This window comes from Stigmatopora argus, chromosome 12, assembly GCF_051989625.1.
Source record: "Stigmatopora argus isolate UIUO_Sarg chromosome 12, RoL_Sarg_1.0, whole genome shotgun sequence".
Classification (NCBI taxonomy): Eukaryota; Metazoa; Chordata; class Actinopteri; order Syngnathiformes; family Syngnathidae; genus Stigmatopora; species Stigmatopora argus.
The window spans coordinates 6,525,287-6,548,759 of NC_135398.1; the positions used below are offsets into that span (position 1 = coordinate 6,525,287).

The 23,473-nt window shown below is 40.8% G+C and overlaps 1 protein-coding gene across 2 annotated transcripts; it reads left to right on the plus strand.

Annotated features, from left to right (window-relative positions):
• Window positions 1-911: 911 nt before the first annotated feature.
• On the plus strand, window positions 912-23,243 carry mast3a (microtubule associated serine/threonine kinase 3a). Of its 2 annotated transcripts, XM_077615122.1 has the most exons (28): window positions 912-1,068; window positions 2,148-2,179; window positions 5,918-6,006; window positions 6,528-6,600; window positions 8,403-8,423; window positions 9,361-9,442; window positions 10,812-10,969; window positions 12,219-12,294; window positions 12,405-12,614; window positions 13,479-13,580; window positions 14,447-14,570; window positions 14,745-14,830; window positions 14,937-15,022; window positions 15,366-15,574; window positions 15,673-15,811; window positions 15,912-16,044; window positions 16,208-16,373; window positions 16,490-16,591; window positions 17,315-17,437; window positions 17,657-17,766; window positions 17,846-18,024; window positions 18,582-18,703; window positions 18,777-18,965; window positions 19,495-19,718; window positions 19,981-20,103; window positions 20,185-20,321; window positions 20,396-20,580; window positions 20,797-23,243. In XM_077615122.1, exons 1-28 carry the CDS (start codon window positions 1,030-1,032, stop codon window positions 21,567-21,569), a joined length of 4,092 nt encoding a protein of 1,363 aa, XP_077471248.1. In that variant the 5' UTR covers window positions 912-1,029; the 3' UTR covers window positions 21,570-23,243. The 2 variants fall into 2 exon arrangements, with proteins under 2 accessions (XP_077471248.1, XP_077471247.1); XM_077615121.1 differs by lacking the exons at window positions 912-1,068; window positions 2,148-2,179 and adding an exon at window positions 3,155-3,594.
• Window positions 23,244-23,473: the final 230 nt, after the last annotated feature.

Here is a 23,473-nt window from a genome sequence, read left to right on the forward strand (position 1 = left end):
TTGTTGCTGTTCAGGTTTAGACTGGGATTTTTTTGCTACAGCTGGAATTCCATCTCTGTGTGTGGTCTTGTTTACACTGTCAAGTAACTGCCAAGGCCCTTTGAGGACAATGTATGTACTGTACTTTACTGTAGTACATTACTGCTACGCCCTCTAGTGGACAGTACTCTGTTTATTATGAGTAAATGTGAACCAAACACCTGGCAATGCAGGGCAAATTGAGTCCAACTGTGAAAATAAATAATTTATCAGCATCCTATCCATACTAGATACTGTACTACTACTCTAGTATGCTATATTTTAAGGGTTAATTAAGCACCAATTATTTTTTTGCTATGAGGAAACAAATTGGTGTGTGTTTTATATACACACATTAAAATTATAATAATATAATAAATACCATATTTAATCCTTCTGTTTTTCAACATACTATGTTTTGAAAATAATTCATAATGAAAATGAAAATAAAAATAGGATATTTTTCTTTGGTGATGGGAATAGACGTCCAATCTATTTCAAGTCTACTAGTGCAAGTAAATTGGATGTCTATCACACTTTATCTTTACTTAAAAAATTCTTTTAAAGCTTGATTTAACGGGGCCCGTGTTGATGTTCCCGAATAGAAGATGCGCCATGAATAAGGAATTCCGGAAGAACAAAGGCTTCATAGTCCACACGAATAAAAGGCCACGTTATCTCCAACACACAAGCCATTGTGAAAGCAGATCCTTTTAATTATTGACTTTTTCCTCAACAAGTACTTTTACTGAATTACAGACTGGGATTACTTTTACCTCACTTCTGCCTCCACATCACCACGTGACCTATTAAAAGGACCACCTTGAAAGGGTTTGTGGCGAAACAGGCGAGGATGATGAGCAAGATGAAGATGAGGGGGGAGTCCGGGGGGGATGATGATGATGATGATGTGGAGGCGCAGCCGTGAGGAAGAACGCACTCTCCGCAAATGGCTTGACTGGAGAAAGAAAGCGCTCTGAAGCACATACACTTTTGGAATTCTATTCAATAATGGATGAGCCGAATATCCTGAGACGACGGGGGCTGCAGGTAAAATCCATTTTTATTCAGAAATGGAAGCCGTCACAACACGACGCTTGTTTCTAGGCAAATTTCAAGGAGATAAAACCGGGGTTTGCACGGGTGTTGTCAATGGATGGATGGTTCATGTGTTGATTGTTTTTACGAATGGTTGGTGGTGGTGTGAAGTGACCACGGGTTGTGTTTATTTTGGAGCATCTCATTTCCAGGCTTTGGCAAATGGTTGCCTTGGTGATAAGAGGAGAACACATGATCGCCACAGGAACCTCCTTTATCTCCTCCTGAATGCCATGTTTGTTTTACTCGGATGGGAATGATCAAGTGCTCTGTTAGGCCAGTGTACGTTTTGTGCATTTTCCTTAGGAAATATAGGAGACGTAACTCAATGGCTGTCGTTGACAGAGAGGGGCGTTCATTGTTTGGATGTTGGGATGTATTTACGCATTGATGGATTTGCGATTGATCGCAGGTTGGCTGTGGAAAAATAGCGGGTTATCATGTGTTTGCTTGTGCTATATTTCCTAGATTGATTAATTTAGGATTCTCCGTTAACAGTTCAAAGATTAAGTTACCATATATTTTTCCTCATTAAACAACAATTTGAATTCATATGTAATCAATTAGGATTATATTATTGTCACCATAAGCAAGTGGATAAGAAATGATCCAATCAAATTCCAAATGTCAATATTGAGCTTCTTTTAGAACTGCCATTTTCTTAAAAAGAATGATTTTCATTAAAATGTCTCAAATGTTATGTTCTGCTAAATTGCCCAAATTAAGCATATGCCATCGTTTCTGCATACACCGTCTAAGAAAGCGGAGCACATGGTCAGCTTGGCAAAGTGTAAACTTTTACAACATTGTCAGTGACTCATGACCTATTTGTAACCCATAAAACTAGGCCACACTGCATCTAACGACATTTACACGCACTAACAAGAACAAAAGAACTTCTTATGTTCACTACCTTGTTGAACATTGAATGATTATTTGAAAATGATTATTCACAAACCCTTGTTCAGTTAAGTCATACCAAAGTAATGCTTCCGTATTCCTAATTTGGTTTCGCTATTTCTTCCTTTCAGAAGGAGCTGAGTCTTCCACGGAGAGGAACTGTGTAAGTATTACAAAATCCTTCTCTTCTGACCAGATCAGACACCTGTCAGATTATCAGTATACGTATAGAGTATACAAGAGTATACCATCATTTCATGGGTGTATACGTTAACCCCGCCCAGCCTCTTGGAAAGCAACCATTAACGCTGCGAGAAAAGGCCGGGCTGAGGTCAAAGTGGTCTCACTGCTCTGACTGGTTTTATGTTAACTCAAGTGAAAAAGTGAAAATGTGTCGGTAGGCCATTGTTTGAATATTGATTGATTTTTTTTAATCTTGAGGTTTCCAGGCTTTGAGTTCATAGGGCATTGCCTTTTAATATTGAGCAAACATTGTGTTAATTTTAAAAGAGGGAGGCATCTGTCTTGACAAACTTTAACCTGCTTGTTATCATTTGTACTGTTTTAACAAAAAAATAGGTTGATGTTCACCTTTCAACACTGAACAAACACAATATAAACTGGTTGTTCATGCTTTAGCAGTAGGCAGATAACGTCATTCAGATGGCATTATTTTGGTAAAGAGACAGAGGAGGCGCTGTAGGGTTGTTTGAATGTCACTGACATCTCTGAAAACATTATATACTATGTTAATATTTATTAATATGGGATAAGGGAATAGCCCGTTCATTAAGTTAATATATGGATTTTAGTTATGAGATTATTACTAATTTACTATAGTTTTATGCCCACTCCCCAAAGACAAATGTCACATTCATGAACATGCTCCATGATCCTACACAGGTTGGAAAGTTTCTTCCCCCACATTCCAGTTTGGCATTCAATAGTGTAAATAAAATTTAAAAAGCATTTATTGGCGCTTTTTATGTCTCCCGCCGTGACCTAATTCCATATATTTTCTGTTTAGTGGCTCATGACTACTTCATTTGTTTCCCATTTCCAAATCTTCCCGTGGTACTTGAAAGCAACAGCATTTCTCCTCCCTTCAGCGCAAATTTTTGCACATGCGCCGTTTGACGCTGCCGTGCCTGGAAAGTTTTTTTTTTTTAATTCAGTCTTTATTGTTTTTGCCGCAGTTATCAGCCGATAATGTCGCATTCTGGTGCGGATAGTCTTTTCTTGAAGCGCTACGGGTGACAGCGGTGACATAGAAGCACGGGAGATGGATGTAGAAACGGCTCGTCATCACCGAGTTGGCGAGCTTTGGGTCCGGGCTCAATTTTCAGCCAAGCTCAACGACGGACTAACCGAGCTAAGCTAGCCGACCCCGGTGAAGCCTCACTGGGGAAGACTCTTCGACATGGGCGCTTGGCTGTAGAGGACGACTCCCGTACCTGGCTCGTCTTTATCGGTCATCATTATTGCTACCATCATGGCTGACCAAAACCATTACTGGACGGTGTTGCCGAGCTACAAAACTAGTTTTGTTACCGGGGCCATGATGAAAAGAACTAAAGGGTAAAAAAATAATAATAACACGTCAAACATTTTCTAATGCCATGCTATCATCTTATCTGAGCTTCATTTTCTCTTATTTAATTGTGAAATAGATGATAATTGCATTGTGGTGTTTGTGTGATAGGCTCTTTTATTCCGAAAAGCGCGTTATGTGTGTCGACTGCATATTGTCTGCACTTATCTGTCGCATAAAACGCCACTAACTATTAGTGCAGATCGATTTCTCGACGTAACCACGATGTAAGATTCTCTCTGGTAGAGGGATTGAATTAGCCTCCCAATCGAATATATATGTCCCTTTTGTGAACCGTAAAACGAGCTTGTAACGTCCATTTCGAGCCTATTGTAGTTTATGACAGCCCTTCTCTTTGAATGTCACCGACGACAATATAAGTCAATTTAAAGCTGGTAGCACTCCATAATTAAATGGTCAAATCATTAATTAATGCTTCTTAGATGTAGTAATGTCAGTAAAGTCGCCATCACTGATAACTCAGTTTACTTGTTAATCATATTCCGTTTACCCATTGAAATGCCATTAATCAGGCACAATATTTATGCTACATATTACAAAAAAATAGAACTATAGAGTGAAACCCACTTAATTTTTAGGGATTTGTTCCAGATACCCCTACAATAACAGAAATTTCATGAATCAGTAATTCCATGTACAACTACACCATAACCATGTTATCATGATTACTTTATAAAACAAAATTATTTGACCCACTTTTACAATTGCATTTTGCCACACAATATATTGAAAGAATAAACAAAAAACAATGGACAGCATCCAAATTTTGTACAAAAGGTGTTAAAAAACAGAATAACAGTTTACTAGGGTAATAACATTTGCAAAAAAAAGTGCAATGCGTGCAAAATATGAACATTTGACGCCACAATGGTGCTAGTGTTTTTAGGAGCGTCTTTTACAAAGTAACCTGTTTTGCAAGTGTAGTCGTTTGTGCGTTGTTGTATACTGCCCTGCACAAATTGGCGGTCATAGAAATGTTTACTAATGTTCTCATCTTGTTCCAGATTTCACTGGTTTTGGTACCATGTTTAATTCTCATTTAGTACTACAATACTGATACCGTTGACGCTATTCCAGTATCAGTCTACTGGTGACTTTGAATATACAAATAAGTCTGATAACTCAGAATATGGGGTACTTTAGTCCGCATTCTTGCCTCATTAGTTAGTTTTACGAGTGTACACACAATGATATGTCCAGTGTGAATTTTTCTACAGCTTAGTTTAAATTGCTTTCATTTTTAGCTAGTCTGACAACCTAGTGATTACTGTGGCTTTCAGTGAAGCCCAGCGATTTTAGAAGCATCTTCCCATGAGATCATGTACAACATTAAACTGTTGTATATTCTTTATAACATGACATGCCTCTATTATGTTTCTTCGAACCAGAGATAAAGTCTAACAGTGACAATGATGAAATAGAAATCATCCACGATTTCTTGTGCGTTTAGCTTCATCATTCTCAAGTCAAACATTTGTCTACTACTTCTACTGGTTTTTACATTTTGTCTTGGTAGCCTAAACACACAGCACCAAAGGGTGAATCTGCCTCAATGTTGACCCAGAAATGCCTTGATCTATCATCGTTAACGTCCCTTTAATTTTTTTAAGGGTGCATGTTGTTTTATACTAGACTTCTAGCAAAATGTATCTAACTGCAGTAATTCCATCACGACTCATTGCAGATTCTGTATGTTGACTTCTGCCACTGTGTAAGAATGTCTTGCTGGTTCACGGCGATGACTGCAGTGGTATGAAGAGACTGCATGATTATGTCATGGTTTTAAATGGATGCATTTTTGCTCCATAACAAGGGTGTCCAAACCGGTCCTCAAGGGCCGCAGTGGGTGCAGGGTTTCATTCCAACCGATAAAGAGGTTACATTGTCAGCAATCTGCTGTCCTTAATGTGTAAACAGTTGACTGCCATCGGGTGCTGCTGGTTTCAGAAGAAACTTCATTGGTGAAACTGTCTGGATCCGTTGGAACGAAACCCTTCACCCACTGCTTGTGGAATAGTTTGGATACCCCTGCTCTATAACCAGTACGCATGCCTTTTGGTTGTAGGATGAAGCGCTGTTGCTTCAAGCAGTTCACCAAACACGTCATTGGCAGATCAAATAGATCATTAGCTCATACCGCGTCTGACCCGGCACCGAAAAATGAGTCGCAGTGAACCATTTTTTGAGTGAAGTTTCCGTGAAACATCCATTTTTCAATGTCATACCAACAGATATGCGTTACTGTGTTTTTGAATTTTAACAGTTGAATTTGTTTTCCGCCTCTCACAGAGCCCGCAACAACAAGAGAAGGAGTTTGGCGGTGGGGACCCCTTCCCCCACTCTCTCACGGCCGCTTTCACCTCTCCCGCTTGCCACAGGTGCTTGTGTGATTTTGTGTTTACTGTTGTGTGCCAGATGAGATGTGTTTTGGATAATCCCGTGGCAGTCTCATTTCATTTACTGTGTACATAATCATAAAGGGGGATCTTCTATGCTGGGATACCCAATTCGACTCTTGATGTTATCCGTTAGTATTTTCCCCCCAGTCTTATTTTGTTGATTTCCTGTCTATAGATCATGTTGTGTTAAGGCTATGGTGCATAGACATGACATTTTTTAAATATCTTCTTTATCTGGGAAGACTGGCTGTTTCAATGCCATTGCCAGCGACAGACGTTCAGTCCATTTAAACTTTTGTTACCAACTCTCAATTCAAATGAATTGGAGGTCTGTCACTGTGATTAGTTGAATATTTAAAAATGATAACACGTGACAGTGCAAAATAGTGTAAATCAAACTAGGCTAGGGCAGTTCTACAGCACTTCATAGTACGGTTATGGACGTGGTTAACTGTTAATGGTCGGTAAGTCTAAACTTTTAATATACTGTCTTTCTTTAGCTGGCAACAGCCCATCAGAAAGCCCCAGAAACGTTTCTGCCAGCAGCTCTGCTAACTTCCAGTTTGCCCGCAGGTAAGAGTTGACTTGAAATGATTTGAATAGCTACATGGGATATCAGGCTCCTCTTTTTTTTACATGTCATCTTGATCTTGCTTCTGATACAGGCTTAGACATTTGCGTAATTCAGTTTGAAGTGATTAAGTGCAGACCAGCCGAGCCGCTGTGTTTTGTCTTCCAAATTGAATGAGCTGTGGGTTCAAAAACCACGAGACAATGACTGAGCAACAGAAAGCTGAGTTGTTATTTCGATTCATGAGTCTGTTCAAACAACAGCACGATGAACCAAAATTTCCACTTGGACACCAGCGTTTAATTTTCAAAACACAATGTCTGTTTTTTATTTATTTTTTATTTTTTGAGGGAAAAATTGACAAGGTCATCCTGGCGTGCTGACCAGTCCATTTCATACACCATGATGGAAACAAGCAGTAAAAAGCAGGCACGCCAGCTGAAAAGCCTCAGGGCCTCTTGCTGGTCACGGGTCTTTGGTAGCACTGTTGTGATTATGAGTGAAATTACGGACTTTTCAAAACATTTCTCACAAGACACAGAATGGTTGCTTGCACATAATGATGTATAATTTGCAGTTTCCAAAGTTTTTATTTTTTTAAAAACAAAAACAAATCTGACTTTTTGTAGAATCTTCAATTTAGGATCCATAATGTTTTGATAAATCAAAGTTAAATGAGATAATAATTCAAATGTTACGTGACGTTTTTTCGTGCAAAGTAGTAGTTAAAAATGAAGTGTCTTTGTACACTACCTTTTCCCTCTTTTTGGTGTTGTTGCGCAGTACAAAATATCCCAGCAGATTTGCAGGGATGGTTTGTGTTGCTTGTCTGCATGACTCATTTAAATTAAGCCTCGACAGACTGCCAATGTTTAGACAAAGAAGGCAGTGCAGTGTTTTTAGGTTCATTGGGTTCGTTTCTTATTCACACGAGTATCCAATTATTTCATCACACAAACCTGGAACAGCAGTAACATGCAATAACTGGCCTAAGATTTGACATGACTAAAGTGACCAATTAGCAAAACGATTACTCAGAACCACACGCCAGTTTATAGATCTTCATATATGGACCTGTGTGTTGCAATATATTTTTTTCCTCATCTTCAAACTCTGACAACAATATTGATCAGAATTCAGAATTCAGAATAACATACCTGTCAACCTCTGCCGATAACTGCCCTTATAAATGATTATGATTCCCCTTACAAACCCCAAAAAACCCTTACAAACACCGTACGAGTCGTACGGTGTTTGTAAGGTTTTTTGGGGGTTTGTAAGGGGAATCATAATCATTTATAAGGGCAGTTATCGGCAGAGGTTGACAGGTATGGAATAAGCACTTCCAACAAAGGCAATCCACAGTAACCAATATGTTACATATGTGAACCCAGTTATAAACCGCCCCAAAAAATCCACAGGCCTTGGTTATTCTTGTCGTTTTGTATTTGGCAACATGTCTCCAAAAGCTTGTTTGTGTGAAGAAGCCTTGTCATCATGGATTGAATCAGTGAAAGAAAGTGGGACATGTCCTTAGAGAACATGCTGGACCGGTGGGGGAGGGGGTGTTATGAGTGTGCTACTTCTTGGTTGAGTTTATTTTATCTTTGTACAAAGTTAATGTCATTGCTGCGTAATGACAAAGAACAGTCTGGCAGGTGTTCAGCTGCAAAGTGGGACACGGGAGCATGACAGCTAGGCTTGTTTTGTCATTCTCATTAGGCTGTGTTTACTTTGTTCCTCACATTTGTCTCTTACTGTTTCTCTGCTCTGTTTCTGCTTTCCCCATATCGTCTCCGCAAAGCCACCTGGTCCGTACTGAGAGGTAAGAAATGTTCTAAAATGGTTGGTTTTTCTTCCTCATTTTATTGTAGGTTGCATGTTTATCACTGTCATTGGCAACCAAGTGAAAGATGAATTTGTAGGATCTCACAAGCCAAAATGGTAAAAAAAAAAGTCATCCTGGCAAGAAAAAATGGAGATGTGGCAGTTGAAACTGGCCAAAAAATCCAGATGTCATGGGGTGAGGCAGGAGACTAGTTTAAGCGTAGGAGTGAGTTAACCAAAAACTGTGGAGAATGAAATTTCAGGTCAATTGACAAATTATAAATGTTTACTAAAAATATGTACAATTCCTAGTTTTTGAAAAAAAAAAAAAAGTAAATATTATTTTATTTATTTGGAAAAACACCAAAAAACATTCTAATAAAAAAACTCAAAAAGCTTTAGTCTCTTATTTCTATTTAATTTTTATATTTTCTTATTTAGATTTTTTCTTCATATATTTTCAATTGAACAAAATACACTAATATTAGTTTTTTTTTTTAATTAAAAAGAAACTAAAAGGTGCACAGCTGGCAATATTTTCTTTTTCATTTTGTGAATTTTCATTTCTATAAATAGATTTACAAAGAAACCTGGAGACATTTGAATATTTTCCGTTTTTTGTAGCTCAAAACAGACACATTAATTTTCAAACCACAATGTTTGCCATTAACTGCTTTTTTTAAAAGAACAATGATACACTAACAGTTACCTGGTATTCATAGTCCATCTTTTCTCACTCCATAATTTTGTGTTCTGTTGTTCATTTCTTAAATGTAAAGCCCAAACGAATACAATTAGTAGATCATTTGTTATGCATATGATTCGACTAATCCTGGGAAATACTCAAGGATTCATCAACTCTTGGCTAAAATTTCTTTGGCTAGGGGATTTAATAATTAATTACTGAGGTAACATTACTGTTTATCTTTTTTCAGCCGAGGAGATGGCCGAAGATGGTCTGTGGCATCAGTTCCCTCCTCTGGATACTGCACCAATGCACCCAGTTCATCCGTATCTGTAAGCTTCTATTTCAACCAATTTTTTGATATCATTTAATATTTTCCTTCCAAACCCCCCGCAGTCACCTTTCCTATGTCAGTGCCAATCAATTTTCAACGTGTGAAACTCTCACCTGCTTGCGAGCTAAAAGTTGGCCTTTCGAGCTGTGTGTTTTGCTCCGCCGGGCAGTCTAGAAGCAAAACCTTCATTCATGGCGTGTCCCTACTCTTGGCAGGAGGACAAACGTCGCTGGCGTCTGCCCACCGTCGGAATTGCCGTTTCACACTCACACGTCAGCAGTGTCGAGGTCCCGCGTGCGAACTAGAAGTGCGTCGTTAGAGGTCACAAGAGACGCTCGCACTCGCCTTTAAAAGCACAAACGGGTTGACTAAATATTCCACACGATGCCCAGTTCTACGCCACACAAGAAAAGGAGACGCAATCTTGTTTTCATGAGTTAGTCATGATAACAGGATGCGTCTGATGATAAATCCTTGAATCACAGTAGTTTATCACGCCGCACAGAGGGAAGAGATGAATCATTCAAGCGCTGACCAAAAGTAACGGAGATGGTTTCCAAGAGCAATTTGATCTGTTTTTCAGACTTAATTCAACTGTTTTGACGAGAAAGAGACACAGAATGCTGACGTTTCTTGCAACAACGCACTTCAAAATGAACCTTATCGTTACAAGTGGTTATGTTTCCACATTTGTTTCCACATTTTCACGTTCAATGTGAAGAAGCCATTTAGCACTTGCAACTTATGGCTTTTCAAATTTCTTGAAAGTCATTTCTGAAAACGGCACTCGGCGGTAAAACAATAGCTATGTCCTCTCTGTCACGGCTGTAATTTTGCATGGTTGGCCACATGGCTCAGAGACGGACGGTGAGGTCAGCCCTCCCCAAACAAAGCCCCTTTTCAGGACTCCTCAGTGAGCTCTTTATGCTACTCCGGCCTGAAACATCTCCAGTTTCCTCCTGCGTCCTCTTTCCATCACCTTTTTTCAGTCTGTTGTACATTTGACGTCCAATCGTGTTTTCCTCTTACACTTAAGACCCCCGCCAGATGGAAGTTATCACAAATTCCAGCCCGCCCGTCTCAAATTTTGACGTGCGGCGAGAAAAAGAAAGCACACATGGCCAATATAACAGCCGTGCGGCCTGCCTAGGGATATACCGCAGCGCCAAATAAAAATCCTGGTCTTGGTGAACTGAACACTAAAGCTCTCGGACAGCTGACAGTTAGCGGAAAAAATGAAAGAAATGACGTTTCTTTTTTATTGCCCTTTCGGCTTCATACTCTCCCAGCATATTTGGATATGTAAAGCAAAAAAACAATGCTATGAAGCTACGATCTGATCTCACTTTTGTTCTTTTCCACCTTAGTCGTCATCCTCCCAGGAGCTCTTGCACCAGCTGCCTCTCCAGCCTACACAAGATGATCTCCACTTCCTGTTTAAGCATTTCCGGAGTACGGAATGTGTGGCGGACGAAGAGGGACCTCATGTTTCACCTCCTGTTAGGCTCCGCTCGCGTAGTCTCAGGTATCAAATCCGTCCTCACCCACAGCACTTGCCCAAGTTAACTCAACTATTCTTGAGAGTAATTTACAAAAGTCAAAGACATTGCATTTTGGGTCATCTGGCCACAATATTCAAGTTTGAGGTATGTTCTGCCTGCTTGATCAAAAAACGGGATGTCCACGTATATTAGATATGATTATTTATTTGTCATTTTTCACCATTGTTAGTATTTTTATGAATAAATATAAATTAAAATGAATGACATATTAATCCAATTTAATTTAAATGAATTAGTTGATCAAAAATTAATGCTTTTGAGAAATACATTCATTTTCTGTACCACTTATCCTCACAAGGGTCGCAGGGGTACTTGAGCATAACCCTGGAGAAACCCATATTGGCATGGGGGAGAACATGCAAACGCAACGGGATTGAACCCCCAATTTCAGAACTGGGAGGGATACGTTCTAACTTCTCTTCCACTGTGCCACCAAAGAAATATATATATATATTTTTTTATTTTTTTTAAATGAATAATGTCAATTTTGACTGGGAGGATTTGCAGGGAACATTTGCTATCAGACTTTCTCAATTAAATGAATTGGACATCTAGCTCCATCAATGGCAGCCAAAGAGTTAAATTAATGGCCTTTAAAAGGTTAATAAATGGATTAAAAAAAGTTTAGTTATTGTCCAATGAACGTGGAAGAAAACATTAGAAAACTCGGTGCGCTGCTGGTAAAACGCTGTTATTTAACTTCACGTTCGAATTAAAATGGGTTACTGGTAAGTGACTGGTGGCTTCAAAAATAGTTACTGAGTGCCTGTAAAGCTTGCATAAAGTCCCCAAGCCGTTAACCATTGCCATGCCGGCCTGTTAAACCACTCTACTGAAATAGAAAGCTCACGTTACTTGTGTTACACGCTCTTGTTCCGACTTGCTGTGTTGCATAGGTTGCTATTTTCAGTATAGCTGTTGATAGTACATTGATCGTGCTGCTTGTTTTCAAATTTCCCACGTTACACGAAGCAAATGTACTCAGGATTTCTGTAGATGAGAAACTGATGTCATACCTATTAGAGGCATTTTTTAAACAGATTGCGTTTGCGATACGAATTGGCTGTCAATCCTGAGAAAGCTCATTTCAGGACAGTGTTCATATCTTGGACAAAAATGTTGTCCATTTCATGCTGGGTCACTAAATGGTTGATCTGTCAATGCATTTAATGTGATTTGAAGTCATTCCAACATTTGCTTTTTCTCATCCAGCCCCGGACGAACCTGCGGAACGTTTGACAACGAGATTGTCATGATGAATCATGTTTATAAAGAACGTTTTCCGAAGGTGCGGTGAGATTCGGAAGCTCCTTTTCTTTGCTTCGTTTAATTCATTGCAATGTTGGGTTCATTGAACATCATGTTTATGGACACCCTCCACCTTGGATACTCTCTTAGGCAACTGCACAGATGGAAGGTCGCCTTCTGGACATCATCGAAGAGTGTTCGCCCGGAAGCGCTCTGCCCCTGGCCGATGGGGTTCTCGGGTTCATCCAGCATCAGCTGGTAGAACTGGTTCGAGACTGCCTGGACAAGTCCCAGAAAGGCTTGGTCACCTCTCGCTACTTTGTGGAGTTGCAGGAGAAGCTGGAGAAGCTTCTGCACGAGGTACGTCTGCAGTTATGAGCGTTCGTTAGCAACCAAGTTGATTTGTGGAGCCAGTTCCTACTGCTTGGTTGCACATTAAGTTCTTTCATGTGGTTCCTTTGGAACATTGAAAAGGAACTGCTTGTTCGAGCTGTCATTACATGTTACGACTTGATGATTTCAATTCCAGGACAGTTCATTGGATAATCCTTTCAGCAGACATTTAGTATACTAATACGTGCTATAGAAGGGACAGAAATAGCTTTGGACTTCATAGACTGCTTTTCTCGTTACTATCCAGCCATGGAAAAAATGATCAACAACTGGACAGACCAGGATTGACCAGAATGTGATGTATTTGATGTGATGCTGGTCGTAATCGTGTTCCATTCTGTCAATTAGAAAAATGGCTGTAAAGAAAGCCAAAATCATGATATCAGGGATCAAAAAAGTATTAGTCAATTTTGAATCTTACCTTCATGCAAGACATTTGCTCTAAAGTCCAAATACATCATAAGATGCCCCCCCTTAGCTCAGTTCACGCTTAGCAACTTCAATCATTTCCAGGTTTAGCTGAATTGGCTGTTTGAAATTGCTCTTTTGTGCAATTTTAACAGATAAAAACTGATTGTTTTACGAAAACAAAACTACTACATTCACGAGTTTGGTAATACTACACTGTTTATTAGTCGGCTGAAATATTTCACTCCTTTGACAGCATAAATATTTTCAGTTTTTGCAATCATGGAAATTAGACTCCAACACAGACATTCTGCATCAAGCAGACTTTTCTATAATTCAGAAACCTGACAAGCAAAGTAACATTGAATGATGGATGCAAAAGAACGGCTAATGCAAGTAGATAATTATTTGTTTCTCCACCAGGCATATGAACGTTCAGAGAGTGAGGAAGTGACCACAATTACAAAACTAGTGAAGAAGATCCTCATCATCATCTCCAGGCCTGCAAGGCTCCTAGAATGTCTGGTAAGGCTCCTTTGGCTCATAGTCATTGGATTAAATACTTGAAATGCAGATGTCACGGCACAGACTGATGATATGTTCTAGTAGTAATAATAATGACACTTGGATGACGTTAGATGTAGTGGAATGTATTGTGATGTTTTGTTCTTAGAAGTTGGCAATTGTGGAGCTACAGTGTCAAGTTGATAAATATTCAAAGGAGCTGTAATGTTTCACACAGTTAGCAATACTTTTCGCTGCCTGTCAACTCAGTGATTTCTTTCTTTTTCCATGTTGGCCTAATCATAAAAGTTAACTAGGTCAAATGATATGAAACAGCGCATCAGTGAGCACGTGTACATGTACCCAATAATCCTTTTGTAAACGTGTTTTTGGAAATAACCCAGGTATGTGTGGCCATGTAAACAAATGCAAAAGTTGAATATGCTCTTGTGCTGTTCTTTTTTTCCCCCAAAAAAGTTGCCCCTGGGTTGACTCTTTTTTTTAAAGTGAATAAATATCTGACCATCATCTTTGATAGGATCTGCTGTGCTTGATCTATTTTCAAGGGATCATTTGAGTACAGGAAGTACTTGTTGGTGTAAAATACAAAACAAGGCAAAATGTTTTTGGAGTGATTCTGAAACACGTAACTTTATTAGTCTAAATTACTGTGATGGCAAGATTTACAAGCAGAAAGGAAAAAAAGTTCACGTTCTCTCTGGAAACTTACTAGAGAACTACAAAAGAATTACTTCACCGATTGATTTACAGTTTTGCACCATTGTATTATTTAAGCGGATTGATATTATAGTTAAGATGAAAAAAACTGAATAATAACCTTAAACTAAATATTGGTTACATGTAAATGATGCTTTTGTCTTGGACAGGAATTTGATCCTGAAGAGTTCTACCAGCGTTTGGAGACAGCAGAAGGTCAAGCCAGGGGGATCAAGACCGATATTCCCAGATACATCGTCAGCCAGCTCGGACTCACAAGGGATCCACTTGAAGGTATTGTTAGAAAAAGGGGGCAAAGAAAATCACATATCTCTGGCCTCACTTAGTTTTCATCCACATTGAGAAACGGGGTATTTTTTCACAGTGAAGTTACTAAACACATTGGCTGCCGTTGCCCTCGTTTCTCTTCCCATTATAGTCTGTTTTATGTTAATTCTGCTCTTACAGATATGGTCCAACTGGAACAAACAAGCCCAAGTCATAGATCCGCCAGCAGAGAATCGGATGAGTCTGGAGATGCAACGCCAACACAGGTAGAGATTGAAAAGCAAGGAACAAAAAGTCCTGTTTTACAGAGTTCATGATCATATTATCACATGGAACATTGATTCAGTTTCCTGTTATTTATCTGCGCTTTAGACCCGTGCGGTTTGCACCCCCCCGCGCAGGAAACCACTGGAGAGTGACTTTGACACCATCAAGTTGATTAGCAATGGTGCCTACGGGTGAGAAAGACTTAACTTCTTTGTTTGCATTCAACAGACTTTCTGTCTTTTGTGAATATAAGCAGAATAAACAGATTGGGAATTAAATATTAGCTATCAAAGAGACCCTGTTGTCATTAGTGCTGGGCAATAGGTGAAAAATAGCTTCTATGCTAAAATGTATATATCGTGTTAACAATATGGGATGATATAGTACCATTTTGGTTATTTGATGAAAAACTGTTTTCTAAATTCGACATTAAACAGACCTTCCACAAATAGGAAATCAATGATTTCAGGCTAGCATGTTTCTCAATATTGCTAAAAAAAGTAAACTTGCTTCTCCTACTTTTCCCCCTCGCAGAGCTGTATTCCTAGTACGTCACAGGGAAACCCGTCAACGTTTTGCCATGAAAAAAATCAACCGGCAGAACCTGATTTTGAGAAACCAGATCCAGCAAGTGTTTGTGGAACGTGACATTCTGACTTTTGCCGAAAACCCATTCGTGGTTTCCATGTTTTGCTCTTTTGAAACCCGCCGACACCTCTGCATGGTCATGGAGTACGTGGAAGGTACAATTTGTACTCGGTGTCGTTTTGAACATTCAAGCCATTTATACTGTCTGTCATTGAAAGAAGGTTTTATAACCGTAACACTGACTTATCAAAAGGTGGCGATTGTGCAAATCTATTGAAGAACATTGGTCCTCTGCCTGTGGACATGGCGCGCATGTACTTTGCAGAAACCGTCCTGGCCTTAGAGTACCTTCACAACTATGGCATTGTACACAGAGATCTCAAACCTGACAAGTGAGCCCACCGACTGCCCCAACAGCTAGAAATAAATAGCTTCTATCATAATATACGGATGTCATGAATGATTTGAATGTATTTTCCCCTTCCTTTGTAGTTTGTTAATCACCTCCATGGGCCACATTAAGCTAACAGATTTTGGGCTGTCAAAGATTGGCCTGATGAACATGACAACTAATTTGTATGAAGGTCACATTGAGAAGGACACGAGAGAGTTCATTGACAAACAGGTCTGTTGTCACTTTTGTTTTTTGAAAAGAATATTTATCTTCTTGTCTCATTCCTAATCCTACCCAACCTGGTCACTCCTAAGGAGAAGATTGACATCTTGGCTTAGTAGCTTGTGAAAAAGTGAAATCATGTGACTACTACCTACTTACCTATTCTTCACAGGTGTGTGGTACCCCAGAGTACATTGCTCCAGAGGTGATCCTGAGGCAGGGCTATGGGAAGCCCGTGGACTGGTGGGCCATGGGCATTATCCTTTATGAGTTCCTTGTGGGCTGCGTGCCATTCTTTGGAGATACACCAGAACAGCTTTTTGGTCAGGTGGTCAACGGTAAGTCCGGCATGGCGACTTTTTTTGTCACAAATATTGGTCATTCCTCACAAAATTCAGTCTTGACTTCATCAGCGTTCTATCAGTGAGTCACCATTGTTGGCTTGTTTGTCCAGATGATATCATCTGGCCCGAGGGGGAAGATGCGCTGCCAGCTGACACCCAAGACCTTATCACTAGACTACTTCGTCAGAGTCCACTGGAGCGCCTGGGAACAGGTAGGCAGCAGAGTTTAATGACTGATCTGAATGAATGTTAAAAAGAATTTTCTCTTCATTTAAAGTGAAAACGTTTTTAAATTGAACACCACACAGCAAAAATAATGTCACAGTATAATTCTGATGCAATACGATTCACTACAATTTTCAACAAAATGTAGCTCTTTTTGTTTGGAGCAAAAATAAATCGCCCTGAGGAAAAACTAGAAATATTTTGGACCAAAATTGAAAAACTGGACAGAAAATTATTGAACTAATTTGGATAGAAAATGAACCCTTTTGGAAAGTGACAACATTTAACCATGAACTATTTTGTACCCCAAATTCATCACATCTGACCATAAATGAACAAAGCTTAACCAATAACTAACCATTTTGAACCAAATATTAATATTTTTTTCACAGCCAATCCAAAACTTTAGACCAGTGGTCTCCGAACTATTCCACAAAGGGCCACAAAGTGGGTGCGGGTTTTTATTCCAACCCAGAAAGAGGACACCTTTTCACCAATCTGGTGTCCTACAAGTGCAATCAATGGATTGCAGTCAGGTGCTTCTTGTTTTCTGCTGAAATCTCATTGGTTAAAGTGTCTCTGCTGGATCGGTTGGAACAAAAACTTGCACCCACAGCGGCCCTCGAGGACCGGTTTGGGGACCACTGCTTTAGACCATAGAATAACCATTGGATGATATAATTGCTCATAGTCATATTTATTCTCCTCAGCTGGAACCACGGAAGTGAAGATGCATATGTTCTTCTTGGGTCTTGACTGGAATGGCCTTCTGAGGCAAAAAGCAGAGTTCATACCACAACTGGAGACTGACGAGGACACTAGTTATTTTGATAGTAAGCAGATTTTTTTTTAAATGCAACACATGTTTATGAGCTTGAGGCATCATGTGAAGGAAGTTCGTCATGAGGACGGCTGGCAACCAGTATAATATACGGTATCATATTCTATTTTAGTACACATGAACGTCATCAAAATAAAGTAGTGACGTTTTCCCTTTTTGAATTGGGAATTGAACGTGATTTTTGAGGTGCTGTTATGTTTGTAACCTCCAGCCCGATCCGAGCGCTACTCTCACCTCGACTCTGATGATGATGAAACTAACGACGACGAATCCTCTCTGGAACTGCGGCAGTTCTCCTCTGTGGCTCATCGCTTTAACAAAGTATTTTTCGCCGGTGACCGCGTTACTTCAAACTTTTGCATTTAAAAATCACCAAATCTATTTCCCCGTACTTTTTCAGGTTTACAGCAGCACCGAGCACTTGTCCACTTCCACACCCTCCAACCACAGCTTGTCTTCTTCGGAGAGGAGCCACAGTGAAGAGAAGGAGGAGCGATGGGAAGGCAGATGTGCTTTTTCCCCAGGAGACGGACACAAGCACCTGGCGAGCGGGGACAGACCAGATGGACTCAGGGGAAGGTGAGAGCCCTGAAATTAGCCATGGGTGGTTAGATATAGCCTCAAAATGACTATATCACAATATTTCAGGAAAATTTGCTTCATAAACAAGTAGGTTTGGTCAGTTAACCTTGGTGAGTCAAGACATTCATGTCCAAATATGACTGCATCTATCTGCAAAGAAAAAAAACAGCCTGGCGACAGACAAATGCCAAACTTTAGCCTTTAAAGAAGGAATCCAAATACCAGTGGGTGCTGTCCCCAGTGGTTATGTCTTTTTTTTTCTTCTTCTCTATTTTAATGTGGTCAGTGAGCACAAAATGTTCAGAATTCAGGAATAACTAACTCTCTTCTCTTAACGTTTTTCCGAACATTGAATGACGATTCATGACCGCAGGGCTGTGTTTTGAAAATGAACGTTACCAAACTCTGTTACGACTGTGTGAAACCACAGTTCGTTTACATGCGCACATGGAAATGCATAAAATATTTGCACTTTTATTTTTGTTAGTCCTAGTTACTGCAAAGTGGAAAAGACTCATGATGCAGGTCAATAAAATCTTGTATTTCTCTTGCAGTTTGCGTCCACGTGCTTCCTCCAGTTCGTCCCAGTCTGAGCGCAGTGCGAGCCCGCTCGTGTTAAACAGCACGCAGAGCCTGGACATGATGCCTCGCTTCGCCATCTCTGCCGAAGAGGAGGGTAAGACTCGCGTACCCTGTTATTCCGAACTCCTAAAAGACTCGAGGTGGTCCTCCTCCGCTCCTTTTTTTAGACGGCGTGGTCTCCAACCTGCGACGCATCCGCCTACGCAGCAACAGCACGGGCACCAGACCGTCATTCCGCAGGGGCGCGTCCAGACGCATCGCCCACCAACTTGATACACCGGATAAACCCAGGCCTCCTGCTGGAAAAGTCCCCAAGTCTGCCTCAGTCTCAGGACTTTCCCTCATTATCACCCCAGGTGCACAGATAACAATTACACCACATGAATTTTAAGAATGTTCACACATTAGGGGGTCGTTTTTACAGTCCCAGTGAGCTGATATAATGTTCCACGCTGCTCTACTTCCCATTGCTTTTATGGTTCATGTTTACACTGCCCTCTACAGACTGTTGCTAAGCAATTTAGACCAAAACTAGAAGGACGAAAGTGTGCAAGACTGAACACGAATGTCCTGTGGCACACATTATGGCTCAAGGGAGGCAAAGTGTCATCTCGAAAAATGCAATTCATAGCATAATATCCAGCTTTAAACTATACAATTGGAGTAGGTAGTGTTTTTCTTTTTTTTTCTCTTTTTTTTAATCCCTAAAAAAGGTATGTTTACAATAATTGTACGTTATACACCCTGTGCTGAGATACGGTAGAGCAGGGGTGTAAAATACATTTTTATTACGGGCCACAATGGCGGCAGCCAATGAGTTAAATGTAATCATAATAACCAAGCGCAGCATGCGCCTGACCTTTTTGGTTTGCGCTTCTCGTCCAGATGACTCAGCGGGGCCTCCTTCCAGCCCCAAGTCGTCTTTATCGTTGTCATCCAACCCATCGTCCAGAGACTCCTCCCCCAGCCGGGATCTTTCCATCAACATCAGCTGCCTCAGGCCTCCGGTGGTCATCCACAGCTCTGGGAAGAGGTTTGGCTTTGCTTTGCGAGCCATTAGAGTCTACATGGGAGACACTGATGTCTACACAGTTCACCACATGGTCTGGGTATGTTTATTTCAGATGTTTATTTGGAATGAAATAAGCCTCATTTGAAATGGCTATAAATACAATTTAAATAATTCGATAAAAATGGAAATAAGTAGATGGACATTGAAATGTTAATGGTAATAGAAATAACATTTCATTCTGAAATAACATATTTAATGACATTATTTTTGAAATATGTTACATTTTGGTACTCCTGGTTCTTTGTAGTGATAGCCGCTTCCCTGAAAGTTTTGCATATAATCTTTTTAAACATGTTTAGTGCGTGGAGGAGAGCAGCCCAGCGCACGAGGCTGGATTAAGGGCAGGTGACCTCATCACTCATGTCAACGGGGAATCCGTACAGGGTCTTGTGCACACAGAAGTGGTAGAGCTTCTTCTCAAGGTATGCAAATTCAACACCAGGGGCCCTTTGTATTCTTTTGAATTCCATGTCAGATATAATGAAAAACGATGCCTTCAACAGAGTGGCAATCGGGTGACCCTTCAAACTACTGCTTTGGAAAACACTTCCATCAAAGTAGGTCCTGCCAGAAAGACAAGCTCCAAGGCGAAGATGGCTCGGCGCAGCAAAAGAAGCAAGAGGAGAGACGGACAGGACAGGTCCTTTTTCAATGCACGTTGGCACGTGAAAATAAAAACGACCGGATCGTTGACATTTACGTCTTTGCTTGTAGCCGCCGGCGTAATATCTTGAAGAAGCTGTCCAAACATGCGCCACCGCCACCCATGCAAAGCAGCCGCAGCTTCTCCTCCGGGTTCCACCAGTCCTCCAGCGACAGCCTCTCCGGATCCCCCACTCAGTCCCTCTCCCCCGGACCGTCCACTCCCTGCCGTTCCCCTGCCCCTGACCACTCAGGAGGTAAAAATAGAAAATGAAATAAATAAATAAAAATACAGAGGGGAAAAAATATGTGTAAGCGCTAGCTACGGAAAAAAACAATGGTGCAAGGGTCTTAATGGCAGTCTAGGCACGGGTGTCATAAAATCTAAACTTTATAGGTCGAGTACTACGCTTCCGTTTCTGCCCATTCTCAATAAATGGCCTTGTCTCGCTGTGTCTCTCCTCTTTGTGCAGATTCAAGTTCATCCCCGTGCTCCAGCTCGCCCAATTCGCCAGTACCTCAAGCCCGTCCCAGCTCCCTTCACGTCCTGGGCCGCTACACCAAGGCCGGCCGCTGCAAGTCCACCAGCAGCATCCCGCCGTCGCCCCTGGCTTGCATCCCACCTCCCCAGCCGCTGTCTCCTCAGTGCTCTCCCTCCTGCCTTCCCAGCCACCCCAAATCTTTGCAGGGTTTTCACGGCAAAACGCTGTCCCCTCCCACGATCGCCCGCCACTCCGTACGCCCGCGCAGCGCCGAGCCACCGCGATCGCCGCTCCTCAAGAGAGTCCAGTCGGCAGAGAAGCTGACCGGCGGAGACAAAGGGACCGGCGGTTATCACTGCGACCGCAAAGCTTACGGCACCCGCAGGCACACCATGGAAGTGCCGCTGTCCGAAGGCGAGGACGCGGAGGAAGACGGCGTCACCGGGTTTGTGTGCGTGGGCGAACACGGGCGCCAAGGCTTGTACGAGCACCATCGCAGCACCGCCACGCCTCAACACCGCGGCGCCAACCACCACTCCGCGGAGGTGGTGGTGATGCGGAAGTTGGCTCTGTCCGAACGCCGGGACTCATTCAAAAAACAAGAGGCCGTGCAGGAAGTGAGTTTCGACGATTTGGACGAACGTGAGGCGGCGCTCCCCGCCTCTCCGCTCAAAAGCGACACCAAGGCGAAGGCGGGAGGAAAAAATACGCAGGATACGGCGATGCCACAGAAAGCCAAGTCGAAAGATAAAGAACCCTTTTAAACACAGCCCACCTCACAATTGCTCTGTATTTACAACAAGAGTGAGCGTTTGACTTGCCACTGTATATTTGTCACACAAAAAATAGCGACATTGGAGTTTTGAGAGAGATTTCAGGTTGAACCTAAAATGACCGTGACAGGTGAATGCTCAATCAACCATTTTTCATGACACTGTAAATAAAACAAACACAGGAAATGCTAAATTGTAGCCAGAAAATGGATATGCGATATACACCAAATCACAACATCATTCATTTGAACGGCTGACCTCTGGCTAATAAAAATGGAGCACATCCCTGTATATAAAGTGCACTCAAAATAATAAATGGTGGTTGTTTAATCTGAATAAAATGCACACAGAATGTCTAGATAAGGAAATGATGTACATTTGTGCTGATAACTTGCACCTGAAATACTAATCCGTGTGGTCATATCATTCCCTTTAACAACTCAGACATTTTTATGTCACATACTTTGTGGCAGCAAATAGTGATAAACTCCCTCCCTGACATTGAAGGCGAGAGACATCCAATCCATGGATTGGACGCCTGTCACGGTCAATGACGGTTTATGTGTTTAATCTGTTTGAAGCTCAATAGCGCCCCATTTTAGGTTCACCCTGAAAATATGTATTTCCGACAACTGTGATCGAGTCCCTTCACAAGCTTGAAAAGGGATGCTCGTCAACCTTTAATATACTGTTAAACACAAACATGACTGCCTATCTACGTTGACTCCATTGTTTTAAAACCGTCACCTACCACAAATTTGATTTTTGTACAAATATTTGTATTTTAAACGAACACGTGTATTTATAACTTTCTACGCTCATCTTGTTTTTGTTGCAGAGGATGCTTTTGTGATTGTTAGCAACTGTCCAAAATGTAAATGTGTGATTTTTTTCCCCTTTTTTTCCCCTCCGTTTTCAACAACGCTAACATTGGTGCCAAAGCTAGGTTAGACAAAAACCTGACACGAGTATGGAAAGATGTTCTGGTATTACATATGTGCTGAGAAGTGTCTGTTTTTCACCGATTGGGAAAAAAAAAAAAGTGAATCCTCCAAAATTCAAGTGCATTTTTGTTGCTATTTTTGGGTGCGTAGAATGAATGTTTACATTTTAGTGCATATATGTGTGTGGGTTTGTTAAATTATATATATTAAAAAAATCACAGTTAATCCCAAAATTGTTAATGGACAAAGTGTTCTTGTTGCAATAGCAGTGTAGCATTGAAGCAAGCTGTCGATTTGTATTGTAAAAACAACGGTGGCCCTTTAAACGACTGTCTGGTGTTTTTGGTGACTTTTTAATGGCTTCTTGGGCTGCAGAGCAAGTTCTTAAATCTCTTGTTCAAATCTACTTCAAGGGATTCTGCATGCTCCACATTCCACTATATTTTTCCCACCATTCTTTTTTTAGAAAAGAAAGTTCAGCTTGTGGATGTTTTTATTTTTTTATTTTTAACTCATTATCTGCCCTTGACAGCAATAGACGTCAAAGTCTATTCGGACTAGGATCACAAACTGAAGTCCCCCACCTAGTTTCTTTGTCTCCATGGCAACCTGAGCTCATGAAGTTTCCATCATGCAGGGATTTTGTTCAGATTGATATGGCAACATTTTATTTTTAATCATTGCTACATCTCTCGACAGCGCTTGAAATAAAATGTTCACCGAGTCCAAGATTGTAAGATGTTGGATACCCCTGCAAATCAAACAGGAGAATGTAATATACACGTTTCATCACTTATGAATATGAGAAATGTTATGGTGTTGACCTATGATTTACAGCTGTCATTCATAAGATAATAAAAACAAAAACCATATATGGATGTTTGGGGTCATGTAGGCCAAAATAATGAAATTTGCAAACACTTATTATTTTTAATGTATTGCTTCGTTTAA